Here is a 14,508-nt window from a genome sequence, read left to right as displayed (position 1 = left end):
GAGAAAATGCACAATAAAAGTTGATGCTGTGTAAAGATAGACGGGGCTGGATAACTGACTAAATATAATACCAGTAAACAGTTACCATCATCAGGTTTTACATCATTAGCAAATTTGGAGGAGGAATTGGTAAACATATCAAATAATGTGGTCAGCTGAAAAGATAAAAAGATTAGTGACAGTTTGGGGAAAAGGGTCTTGTTCTGCTAAAATGTGGAGTCAGCATTTTGTTACCAGGTGGTCTGAAGGGCCAGCCTCTCACATGGTAAAGGTTTTCCAATCTTATTCTGTATGCAATGAAAGTGGGTACTGGTATATTTGTTTTATAAAACTCGTGACTTTCTATGATATAAAGTCTGATAATGGTAACAGTTTATTCTGTTTATTCAATCTATCTTGCCGTGCCTAATATTATAATACACGTTTAACTTGATATTCTGGGTAGCTGACTTTTCAGCTCTTTTGGAACTGTGTAAAAGAGAAAGAAAAAAAAAAAAAAAAAAAAAAAGGTAACAAAAAATTGTTTTATGGGAGTTTTCAAAACATTACCATCATTCTCAGGGGACCAAGCCTCAGTCACAGATTTTCTATGATGTGGCCATTCATAGCCTTGATGAATTACTTATATTGTCAAAGAAATCATGATTGCTGGTTGCATTTTGCCAGTGGTTGCTCATTAGAGTGCATTTATATAATAAAATCAATCCATGTATTATGATTGTGGTCATAAATTACATGTGGTTGTTCATATCTGAAGTCACTCATGACTGGTTTTGCTTTATTATACATTAAATTTAACTTTCCCTGAGAACATTTGTAGACAAATCATAATGCAAGGTCTAAAGTCCGTATCTAGAACAGTGTAAGACGTGATGCATGATGTCATACATGAACTGACAAGGTCTCATTATCTCTGCCTTGTTTTATAGCACAAGTAAGCAAGTAGCACCCATGTACAATCAGTGTTACAAACTTGAGTTTCTACCACCTGGCTACAATCACTGCACTTCAAAATAAAAACTGTCCTGAAACAAAAAGCCAAAGAGAACCTGAATGGTCAAAAAATGTATACTGGCCTAGAAGCAAATGCAAAGATCAAACACAATCTATACTACTACAACATTCCAAGATGTTATACTTTTTTTTTTTTTTGAGGGAGTGAGTTGCAACATGAGCTAATTTAATGATGGCATATTAGCATACTGTAAGATCTGGATAACAAGCGCAAACACTCATTTATAACATTGGTGAAGAGCATATGTTCTTATTTATTTTTATATGCACTTATTGCAAGTGAAATTTATTCGGATAAAATCATTTCAAAAGTTTATACGATTAAATGGTTCCTTAACAGCATAAGAAAAAAATCAGAAAAGGTAAATGGGCAAAGAGAAACACCAGTTACCAGCTTAGGGAAAAAAGCAAGCATTAGTGAAGAATGCAAATTTAAGTCTTTATTTTTCTTGTGCTATTACATGTGTTTTTAGAATTTATTTTTACAAATATAACAGAAATACTGGAAAGCCTGCGCTTGTTTTTTTTCTTTATAAACTTATTGTCAAGTATGTGCTTATTGTCCAGATTTTACCGTAACCTACACAACCATACTCTCCCCTCCAATCAAATGGCTACTAAGGTACAGACACAGTAAAGACTCGATATACCATCCAGTTCATGCATGGAAAATGAAATTTCTCACAACTGGACAATACACATTAAGAAAAACTACACCCTGGCAGTACAGGGAAGAGAAGCAGCAGACACAAATGTCTATTAGGCTGGAGGCTACAATATAATATAAGCTAAGGCTAGAGGGGAAGCTGTGGAATCCAGGACAAGTCCACAGCAGGATAGCATGAGCAGAAGTGGTAATTAAAAGAACAGTACTACCTGAACTGGTGATTTTTGTGGTTTAAGAGTAACAGGGTTAGTGGGTGTCAGTTCCATGCCAGGCAGAAGTTCATACACTTGACCCTAGCAACATCAGAAATATGTGGCATATAGACTCAATAATAACAATGAAACTAAATATAGTTAAAAGTGTGCGTTTCTTTATTTAAAAAGTCCCATACTAACAACAAGTGTCCCAAGCAGGCCTGTGATTGCTCACCTGATGTACATCTGCCTAAAAGCAAATACACGAACAGTTGCCCCAGAAATCTAAGCTGGATGGTGCATGTACAAATTTCTTCCAATGCTGTTGATTGTAGTTTTGTATCTAGGATCCCATAAACTGTCTACAGTATAACTCTGTTGTCCAAATTTTGAAAGGGATCAAAATAATACTCAATTAAACTTCATGCAATAGTAGTAGAAAAATAAAAAAACAAGTCAGTTGCTTTGATGTGTTGCCACCTTAACTTTACTGTCTGCACCCAGAGCTATCTTTTCCTTGCACATTTACATTATTATAACAAAAGTTTTATCAAGTGCTCAATTAATCAATATCATTACCAAACCCACTTCCTCAACAGCTCACACATAACTGGGTCCAAAAACACTGACCACACTAAATGGAAAGACTCAAGTTACTGAGAGACCCATACAAAATCTATAAGGGAAAGAAATCAAAACATGGATGTGAAAGTAGAGTGGTTATGGCAGTTTACATTGTTGAACACTTGTTTTATAATCGTGTTGAAATCAATTTTGAATAAACATCTCTTTATAACAATGTTGTTCATTTTTCTTCATAAATTATCTTAATTTCAGGATAAACTATATTGAAGAGATCAATAAAAACATTACTCCATATGGTTTCTGTAAACTAACTTGTGCGCCACTAAATACATTGTGTATTAAATCACTTTTTGTGTTTACTTTGATAATTCAAGTTTTATTGTTCTTTCAAAATTAAACAAGATTTATTTTTTCAAAAAAGATCAGCATTCATTGCAAGAAACAATATGTTAAAACTTGTGCCATTTTCAGTTTTTGATTCTTCTGTCACAAGATAGATGGACTGAGTGATTTAGTTACAGCAGAAAGTAAAAATAATAACTTCACAAAGGTTAATCTTCACCTAATATGAATTTAATGTGTCCAAAAAAACAACAGTTACCATTGTGACACTTGAAAAATGTCACTTCACATTTTGTAAAGAACCAGTTAACTTTTTTGTGCTACCACTTGTTTTCTCCAGCCACCATATGACAATATTATTAGATTCTATTGCTTCCTGTGTGGAAAGAGGAGGTAGAGCAACATCTGAATCAGTGCCATTCGACACTTGTGATGGTCCAGATGGAATTATCTTCAGTTACAAGTTTGTTTGTTGCAGAATTAAAAATTTGTTTTTCTGACATGTACCATATATACTCATGTATAAGCCATATAATTGAGGAAAAATTAAATGCCTGGAAGAACAGGGGTAGGCTTACATGCAGGCCAAGGTCTAAACTTTAACGGTTTTTTTTGTTGACTATCATAAATGGCTGTAAATCTTGGGACACAAACAAAAATATTTTTTCAGTATCCTAAGACATATATGCATGTGAAAACAAATACATTCTTGGTGTCTCAACACCTAATAAGCTGCTATAAACTACCATGATTGCTTTTGTTATTATTTTGCATGTGCATATTTTCCGATTTCTCCAACACGAAATAAAATAAAGGTAAATAAAGACCTCATAATTCATGGGCCAGTTCAAGTATACCCGGGAGATCAGGCTGTACTATAATGTACAGTAGTACTTACACAGTGAAAATCGTGCCTAGCGTCACTTTAATCCTTGTTTATTCCCAAACATATTAGATGCAGATTTTGCTTTATTCAGTTTTTTGACCAAATTTCATTCTTCCAGATAACACTTCAGCTAGTTATTAATAGCCGTTTCATTTGTGTTGATTCACGTGTTGACGAGTTACTCTTTTTCCATGATATAAGCGATAAAATTGAAGTAATCTTTATGAAAATGTACACATTCAATTGTGCAAGGCACAACCAGTATAACTGTCACATGTTCATGAGAGAATGGTAATAATAAAGGCTAAAATCCTGAATATAAATCAACTAAGATCATCATCAATCTATTTTACTTTTGTGTTCTGGCTGAACAAAATCATGATTTTCTACACAGTGGAAAGCTGGATGTTTTGGCATCTCCTTTGTTTATAATTGGAAGATTTGTCTTTTGTTTTCCGACAGCAATACAGGCCAATTAATCATTAAAACCATGAAACTGGCAAGGGTTAAGGAATTTTGACTAGTAACTATACCAGTACTTTGATGTGTAACTGCCTTTCACTCCATAATATTAATGCGATTACCATAGTTTTGTAAAATGGGGTGTAAGATCGCTTACATCAAAGCAAACTTCAACTAAGTTTTTATGGTATTAGCATAATTTTTGAAAGTATTATTTCTCAAGCTTCATTATTGTATTTTAGATTTATCATTAAAGTTTAGTGCAGTGGTACTCATGATCTGAATCCATGGGATGTACTTCATTCAGCACGTGTTCAAGCCTACAATGTACATGTGGTGGCACCATGATGTAAATATGCTCACTAGCCTAACTGCAAGCGTTTAATCAAACCATTCACTGTTGTCATACTGGGATAATATTTTAACGAGTTGAGTATTTACAATTTCAAATCAAAATAAAAACGTAATTACTGCTGCAATGATATAAAATGTCTAACGCATAAACAAACAGTAATCAAGTCAAAAGGGAAGGGTAGTGTTACAGCAACCCATGAATGCTCAATTCTTGTCACTGTCAGATCAAGTTATACGTAAAATTGAATTAGACCAAAACAACAAGGCAGAAAATTAAGTAAATTTCTCAACTTTTCTAATGAATTTATACCATTTCTATGTAATAATCGTACATGCCAACCCCAAGAGAGTTGTACGGGTTATTTTTGAAAATGTAAGTTTGCCTAAAGAAATGCATTTAGAACTTACTGCATGCATCTTGTGATGTCATCTTGGACTTTTGGGTCAGCTTATATGTGGATCATACACTTTTTAGTGATTATACCTATTCAGTTTTGGGGAGGGTTGGCTTATACACAAATGGGTCTATACGCAAGTATATATGGTATTTGACTGTCAGCACATAATTCACATCGTCATGAGTAAATACCCATCCTGGTACTATGGGTCTCTACAAATGTTTCCCAAAGAGTCTTTGCATGAACGACATCCAAAAATTTCCAAGTCACAGTCATGAATACTGATTAGCTTTATGTCAAAGGCTGCTCCATGACCCTTCCTCCAGCAACCCACTATTATCTTTGGAGCAATCCCTCTCCATGTTTGGCCACCCATAAAGAAAATATCTTTTAAACTTGAACACTTGAAACAGGTTGCAACACCACCTCCACTGTCCAGCACTGCCTGTATGAACAGTCAGTGGTAATTTCTGCTTAAAAGTGCCAATAATTCCCTGGTCAAGTAGCTGGATTAAAGATATTGCAATTTTAGGGAGGTATTTCACCTTGATCTTTCCAGCTCTTAATGTTACCAGTGAATGAGCAGGGGGTGGGCTGGGAAATTATCTAACAACAGTTGATTTTTCTTCTCTATGCCCCTGGATTGCAAGTTAATGTTTCTGACAGCAGGGACAAACATCTGAAAACACCACTCCATCCAATATATATAAAATTGCAGTTGTCCAAGCATTTAGACTTTTTCTTTATACAAATGGAAGACTGTCCATGTTCACATGATGAAAACAAAAAGATCTGTATTTCTCAACACATAATTGTTTCATCTTGTATGTGCCAGTTCTGTTCACATAAAACAGAAGTGCTAACCCCTTTTTGTTCAGCTTGAAAACCCTCTTTTTTGTGCGTGTCATCTCTATTAACTAGATTTTTGTCTGGCATCATTTGGTAACAGCAACCAAACTCATCACAATCGTAAACTTGGTCTTCTGTTATCCCTCATGGGTGAATATGTCTTGGAGCTGGTCGAGGTAATTGCATCTGGCCACTGATTTACATAGTACATCTTTTCCAACAATGAATTTTGTTCCATTCCATGTTTGCACTAATAACTCTAAAGCCTGTAATCCACCATTTGCCTTGAAATTAGATGCATTATCCAAAAAAAATTCCATTTTCTCTACCTGTGCCTCAAAGTGGTCCAGAGATTGGAACACCTTGTTGATGTTGCCATGTGAACCATGTGCACACAGCATCATCTTGTTCCATATTGTCTGCATTTTGTGTTTGTTTTTGTTTGAACCCATCATCAGATGAGCATCATGCAAGTAATTCTATAATTTCTGCTCATCCTTGAGCTAACCTCCAGAGAAGCTACCAAGATTTCATCTAAAGGAAGGGGGGGGGGAGCCCTGCCTCATCAACCTTTTCACAGAAATAAGAGGGGAGTAGAACAAAATGGAGAGGGAAGAGGAAACTGCTGCATTTCAATATTTACCTAATACTTCAACATCCATCTCTCTTTCTTCCTGCTCCACTTTGTTATAGCCCTACTGAAATCAAAATCTGTTAAAGTTGTCACCACTAGTTGTTCAAGCATTAATATGTTGCCTGTTTCTGAGTTTAATCTGTTCCTTGCCTGTGTATGATGTTGTTGTTGTTGTGGGGTTTAACGCCATTTTTCAGCACACGATAGGCTATACATGGCGGCCAGTATTAACGATGGAGGAAGAACCCGGAAAACCCCGGAAAGAACCACCGACCCATGAGAAGCTACTGGCAAGCTTTCTCACATGCCCACATTGGCTGAATCTTAGACTCGAACCGCCGCAGACAGAGGTGAGATGGCAGTGATCCGTAACGAAGAGCGCTTTAGACCACTCGGGGCCCCTGCCTGCATATGAATATTGTTCCATACTGAGAACCACATTACCCAGTCTGCATTCTGAAGGGGTATATTATATAGCCATATTAGCCAGCTGTAACAAGTTTGTAAACTGTTCATTACGGTTATGTACAAATTTCCATAGCTCACAGAGATTGTTTTTTGGACACTGCTGCTCCAAAATATGATTTTTCACTAACAAAAGCTATGCCAAAGTTTCACTATCCACAGGGATAAATTGTTTGGGAACAAAAATGAATTTGCACTAAAATTTTAAATTATATGTATTTCAATCTGGCTTTTTATTCTGTATTTTCTGTATTAAATTTCAAAATACCATTTAAAAGTGGGACTGACCAGCATGCTATTTTTGTCCATTCAGAGTGTCAATCAGACTTGTATTTAACACCCTTTTCAGGTTCATAATCACTCACTGCTATCTCCATTAACACTTTCCCAGTTTCAGGAATCTGACCAACTTCATAACTTAAAAAACAAATTGCCTTTAAGACTATTATCAGCTAGTATTAGCTGAACAAAATTATCATCTAAAGTGAAGCACACTGAGAATCAGCCATTTTGGGTTTTCTAGGTAACCTGCATTATAAACATGCATTTGTAAACCTTCCTTGATGCAGGGTTCAAACTATGACAGAATGCTTATTCCAGGACCTAGTGCCGATCAAATTTAGTTTAACAACCATTCATGTCAAACCAAAGAACACAGATTTATAAAAATTATGTAAAAAGACGTCGTGACAAGCACTACAATACCTCTACTGGAATGACTTATGTTATGACAAGCACTTCAAGGGTGAAAAGCTCAATAAAAATGTTATACTATGCTGAGTATATTTTCGTATGTGCCACTTGGAACTAATTTGAGGGAGTTTTCGTGCATCACTGGTCTCCAAGTGCATTAAGTCATACAAATTTTGTATGATACATGTAATCATGCACCCTAGAAGCATCTCTGAACCTCTGATTGTTGACATAGCAATTTCAAGTTCATTACAAGCCTTCGATCTTGCTTCACCATTATGAATTGTATCTATGACACAATTTTTTTATATATTGAGAATACTCCTTTCGCTTCATTCCTTTGATCTCATGATCACATTTACAAATGATAAGGTTACTTTATATTCAATATATATACCCAGTGTGATAATTTGGTAGGACTTTCCTTCGGTTGCGTGTCCAGCATATTATCTACTGCACTACCACATTTCCCATCCACATTAGTTGCCTTTCACAACAAACAGGAGTGTGCATCGAACCTATTACATACATCCATAGCAATATACATGTAATATATAACCAACAAAAATTTCTGGCACTTTAGTATTTAGTGGTTTTGGTTAATTTTAGTTGGTCAATGAGGTTATTGGAATGCCTCATTGGTATTACTTAAGGTATTTTACCTACAAGGCTCAATAAAGCAAACAGATTTCTGTTGGGCAATGAGAGTCTTGTGTACACAATATTGCAAAAATCATTCCCAAGACTGCATACAATTCATTAATTTCTTAGCTAATCTACAAGATATTTCATCTAGAGTGCTATCTGTTACATTTTGTTTTATATATTTTTAGCTTCAAATTACTGAGTATTCAATTTAATCCTAAAGTGCATTATTTTGCTATTTTAAAAACTTGTTTTTTTATATTTATTAATCTTGTGTTCTAAAATATTATTTTATAATAATGTTTTTAAAAATTTTACTGAAAGGAGAAGAATTCAGAATAACCCCAGATCTGTGATTGGTAAGAATACTCATAGGTTAATTTTTTTCCTTTAATAGGCAAATGCAGTATTTATTGTTTAGTAAAGGTGTCCATATTTAATGGCAGATCAGGATCATCTGTATGAATCTGAAAGCCCTCTGTGCCAGGATGATTTGTTGAATATGGTGAAATTGTGACGAGTGGTGTTTGAGATTAAGTCTGTTTAAAGCTTTCCTATGCTTTTAGTAACAGTGGCCATATTTAATGGCATCAGCATCATTTGTACAAAACTAAGAATTCTTCATATGTGTATGACTAATGTCAAGCATGATCAAATTCTATTAAGTGGTTTAGGAGAAAAAGTAATTTAATTGTTTTATTTTTTTAAATAGTTTTTTCTTCTAACAGTGGCATTTTAGTTTTAGTAATGGTGGCCATATTTGAAAAAGGATCATCTGTACAAACCCAACAGGTCTTTCTGCCAGGATGCTGCCAAATTTTTATCAATTTTGGGTTTTTGAGAAAATAATAATTGCAAGGGTTTTCACTTCTTACAAGTACTGGTGGCCACATCTGATAGCAGATGGGCATCATTTATACAAATTTTGAAAAGTCTTCTTGCCAGGACACTTTGTCTCAATGTGGTCAAAATTGTTCAGTGGGTTTTTTTTGAAGAAAAAAAGAAACAGTTGTTGATGGACACACATCCACACATCACATGATGGACATGGGGCCATTCCGTAATCTCAGCATGTAGGTGAAGGGAAAGTTAAACTTGTTGACAAAAATCTTATTGACATACATGCATGGTTGAATTCTGAAGGAAAAATTATACCAAGGATTGAACTTCTTGATTGACAAATCCAGTTAAAACTGTGCACTACTATAATATAGATCAACAGTTACTCCAATTTACTAAATACTCTAGAATGAGCTTGATATGTTATAAAATGTCTATAAATGAGATCCATTGTATATATGACCTTTACTCAGTGACAACTGTTACATGCAGGTGATCATACAGCATATTTGACTGTAAACTTGTGCATTTCTAAAACACAATATCTAGAACAGGTGTGAAAAATTAAATTTTGTAAACATTATGAATCTGATCAATGGAATGAATCAGTTACCTCTGGTGGGTACTTTCTGTAATTGCTTCTTGCAGCTCCTGGGCTTGCAGGAAGATAACTCAATCTGGTACCTCCTGCTCCCCTCAGGCCAGCAGCCCCACGCCCTCGCCCTCTCACTGCCCCTCGCATCATTCCCCTGTAACACCAGAATGAAATCAAACTTCATCCATGTCAAAAGATTGCTTAAAGTAGTCGATGTCATTCAAAGGCACTTGGAATGTAAATATAGAAGCAGATTATGAAGACAAGTAATAGACATCTATTTAATGCAATAAGGGTTCCTGCCATAAATTTAAAATGAGATTCCAGAGCTTTTCCATATAAAAATTTCCACACATCTGAAAGAGCTCCAAATCCATATACTAAAACTTCTCCCACACACAAATGAGCCAGTTTCCAACTAAAGACAGTTGTAATGAGAAAAATTTAAGACTTTTTATTCATTTTTCATTTGTCAGACATTTTCATAACTCTGAAATGCAATTTTTAAATTGCAAACCTTTTTCATTAAGTTCCAGACCTATGTGAGAACCCTGTGTAATACATAGCTAGCCTCACTGACTGCAATTGGACAGCTTGTAGATTAGTATACAAGTTGATTAGTATATAAAGGTATTATACCTTGAGGGTATCAAGAGTGGAGCTCCCATGCATAATCATTTATCGATTGTGTCAGATTATTTCATGCTAAATGTCGGGATGTAAAATAACTTCTACGATACTGTAGAAATTTTATTACCTCATTCATCATGGATGATGCCTACCATGTGTGAACTGCTTTTTGCTACTCCTCCTATATACCCCCACCCCCCTCCAGCTTGGATCGCCTTATTTTCCATGGATGTACAGTCAGTGTTTTATACCATGTGTGAGTATACAAATTTGCTTTGGTCCTTGTATTTCCATACCTTTGTGATGAGTATCAAGGAATTAGTTCCATGGATGTACAGTGTTTTATACCATGTGTGAGTATACAAATTTGCTTTGGTCCTTGTATTTCCATACCTTTGTGATGAGTATCAAGGAATTAAATCGGCACAAACCATTGGTTGATTTGAAGCCATTTTCTAACTATGCAGGTAGTTTAACAATAAAATTTTAGCTTACATAGATAGAGTGAACATTGCTGAACAAAGGGAGAAGTTTTTTTTTACTTCGACAGCAACAGAAATAGTGAAAATATTTAGATCTAAAAATGATGCAAATTAACGAGACTCAGCCACTGGGAGCAGACTTTTACTTGACAGACTCTACCGGAGAATCTTCAGGATTTTCATCCGATGAGATTGATAGTGACATCAAAATAGCTACTGGAGATAACTGAGGTAGTGATGAGAATGTTGAAGAGAATAGAGAAGAAGAAAATGACAAAGAGTTGATCGATGGATCGTAAATGATAAAACACACTTTGATGAGAGGTCATTGACAGGACCAACACCAGGGTCAACAACGGATTTAGACCCTAATGCAAATGAATTTTAATTTTTTGGAGCTTTTATTCCCCAGCATTTTTTATTCAGCTGATTGTAGGTGAGACCAATCTCTATGCAAGATGAAGTAGGAGGAGAAAGAAGACCCAAAGTGGAAAGATGTTATGAAGAGAGAAATTAAAGCATGGATGGGAATGAAAGTTTTTATGAGTATTCTTTAGCTCCCTGAGAAGCCATGTTCTGGTCAACAGATGCCCTATTTGGAAACCTAAATGTGAGAAGAATCATGAGAGATAGGTTTGATAAAATATCACAATATTTTCATATAATGATAGTCGTCGCAATCCTCCCAGGCTTCAACCAGGTCATGACAAGCTGCATCATGTGAGGCCAGTGTATGATGCCGTTCAAAACAGCTGCTTAGAAAACTACAAACCTCATCAAAATGTAAGTGTAGATGAAGCCATGATAACATTTTGAGGTAGGTTAGCTTTTCACCAGTATCTACAAGCAAAGCCGACAAAGTATTGAATCAGGGCCTGGATGAGGGCTGACCCAACAAACGGCTACACCAATGAATGTCAAGTTTAAACAGGTAAGGATGCAGCTACCAGAGAAGTTGGATTAGCAACATTGTCGTTATGGACCTAACACAAAAGATTTGGGAAAGAAACCACATAGTAAATGTAGACAATTATTTCACCAGTCCAGATTTATTTGAGAAGCTTCTACAGAAAGGTACATATGCACGTGGAACCATAAGATCTAACAGAAGTGGATATCCTATACAGCATCTTAATAAAAGAGATGTTAGGGTTCAAGGGGAATTCAAAACAGTACAGCGAGGGAATTTAACAGCCTGTGTTTGGATGGACAAGAAGCACATGTATTCTACAGTACATACAGAGCAGCCAAAAAATGGTGGTTGTACCTTTTTTTGTTTTTGTTTGATATCGCAGTCACCAATGGAGTCACACTAATGAGAGAATCAGAACAACATGTCAAGCGGAGCAAGAACAGATGGATAAAAAGCACATAGATTAGTTGATTTAAGATGAATCTGGCAAAATTGCTTATTGGAAACTACCAGGAAAATGATATAGCAGCACTAGCTACAAACACAGGAGCCCAGTATCCCAAGAATGGTGAAAAGAGGGGAAGATGTTGACAATGCAGTAAACAGAAGCGACGCCGGGAAGTTTTGAACATGTGTATTCATTATAATGTTCATTTGTGTGTGGATTGTTTTAAACCATATCATGCAGATCTTTTGAAGAATCGTTAAATAAATGTTTGGGAACTACATTTTGTTAGGATGAGTGTTCATAATTCAAGGTTTGTTAAGTGGTTTTTTTAAAACTTTTTAAATTTTCAGTGATAATTCTAAGGAAGAAAGGTTAAGTAAAGAGCAAGGAAAACATGCCCATTTGTGTACAGTATTCACAGGATGTTAAGTTTGTAAGAGAGATGACAAGTAGAATTTCTGTCTACATAAAATAGAATTATTTCATGTGTTGATGGTGTTAATTATTCTGTGTGAATTCATAATGGATTTTATGGATTATTCATGGCAAGAGAAGCAAATTGGCAAGTACATCATTATGCACGAGTTTTATTTCTGCATGTAGCATGAAATTTCTACATTATGTACGTAATTTTATTGAGAACTGCTGTGCCAAATTTCAGCTTAATTAAACGAATACAAATAAAATAGTAACAAATTTATTGCAAGTAGCCCCCTCTATAAAAATCTGCAAGCCAAGTGCTGTCAACAAGTCTCAGGGATACAGGGACTGGTAAGGCTAACAATGCTCTAGGTGATCTCTTCAAGTATGCTGTAGGGGAATGCCTAGCTGTTTGGCTCAGGGGTTAACGAGTTGATATAAAATTACAGAAAATTATGTTGACTTTGGCTTCTAGATAAACAACTGTGACCTCTACATTATCAGACAGTGTTGTCGAGAACATTGTGTTGATGCAGCTCACTGCTCTATATTGAAAGGCATGCTTTAGCTCAACTTTACTATTTTATAATATTTTTATAAGAAAAACATTTGTACATTTAAAATTTTAGTAATACATCATGCTGCAACACAGTCTTTACAGTGAACAATATTTTGGTAAATTCAGCTTCTTGGCTACAGTAAATAAAGGATACCATTATTTTCTTTTCCTATGTTAATGCTGGATAAATTTCATTGTGCAGAACCAAAAATCTATACTTTAAATCATGGCTTTGCCATTCATTAAAATATACAGTTTATGGTACCACAAGATGAAACATAACCAGTATTATTGTAGGAAAAGAAATTTTTCTTTTTATTATATACCAAATGGCTCCTGAACTGAAGTTCAGATGATTAAATACACTTTTTGATAAACACACTCTCACACCCCCTTTTCAAACACATGTGTACCAGTTTAATTCATCTCGTCAAGTGTTTTGTGCACCATCAAGCTAACAATCCAATACAATGCAATTCAAGTGATAATGGTCTTGCAATCAGCATGATAACATTTTAAAGTCTGTCAGAATATGGTTTCAGCTAGAGTCCCTCCAAGGGACTTGCACTCTACTGACTAAAAAGACTTTCCAGAATTCAAGACAAGGCCATTTCATCATTTTAAATGCAGTGTTGAAAACATCTTTCAATGGTGAAAATCTGGTGACATTCTTCAGAAAAAGCAAGAGTTTCAAATTAGCTGGTATGGTGAACATAATGGATGCCAACTTGGCAGCATTTTTATTTAGGACCAACAAGGCATCATTTCAATTCTGGTGGAATCCCCATGTTGATATGACTTTTTGTTTTGGAGAAGCAACAGTAACAAAATTATCAAGATGGATATGCCATATTTGATATAAGATTGACAACATTTCTATTTAGTACTGATCAGACGTCATGAGACTTTCTTGGTGGAAAAAAACCATGTTGATATGACCAGCCATTTAAGAGTAGTGATAACAAGTTTTGGGGAGTTGTATAAGAAGTCCTATCAGCACCATTTTCATTTATGACCAACAAGACACAATGAATTATGGTGAAAACCCCAAGGCAATATTACTTTTCATTCAGGAGGATTCACAACAAGATGTTCAAGATGGCAATAACATGTTCAAGTAGGCCACTGTGGTGGCCATATTGGACATCAGATCAGCACCATTTTAATTTAGGTTCAAATAGACATCAAAAGAAATCTTGCAGTGAAAACCACATGGCAATATTACATTTTGTTCAGAAGATGCAATAAAAAAGATTTTCAAAATGGCCACTATGGTGGCCATAATGGTCATCAGAGTGGCATCATTTTCATGTATGACAATAAAAAGTCTTTTAGTGAAATTCCTTGTTAATATACAGGATTAGCACTAATAAGATTTTTAATATGTATGCTCTGGTGGCCATATTGGACATCAGATCAATACAGTACCATTT

At 35.3% G+C, this 14,508-nt stretch overlaps 1 protein-coding gene across 3 annotated transcripts in view; it reads right to left on the bottom strand.

The window, feature by feature from the left end:
- The window catches only part of LOC149785627 (putative RNA-binding protein 46), a 136,010-nt gene that overhangs the window by 25,020 nt on the left and 96,482 nt on the right, over window positions 1–14,508 (bottom strand). For 2 of the 3 annotated variants that reach the window (XM_089979444.1, XM_089979445.1), the window contains 2 exons: window positions 9,642–9,777; window positions 1,891–1,974 (listed from right to left, as the gene is read on the bottom strand). In XM_089979444.1, the coding sequence (XP_089835570.1) occupies window positions 1,891–1,974; window positions 9,642–9,777 (220 nt within the window). The remainder of the gene's footprint in view (window positions 1–1,890; window positions 1,975–9,641; window positions 9,778–14,508) is intronic. The other variant, XM_089979446.1, reaches the window with a different exon arrangement.

Source organism: Sinohyriopsis cumingii, chromosome 13 (genome assembly GCF_028554795.1).
Source record: "Sinohyriopsis cumingii isolate HCF-2022 chromosome 13, ASM2855479v2, whole genome shotgun sequence".
In the NCBI taxonomy this organism is placed as follows: domain Eukaryota; kingdom Metazoa; phylum Mollusca; class Bivalvia; order Unionida; family Unionidae; genus Sinohyriopsis; species Sinohyriopsis cumingii.
The sequence above is the reverse complement of the archived record's forward strand: the minus strand, read 5'-3'. Positions and strand labels throughout refer to the sequence as shown.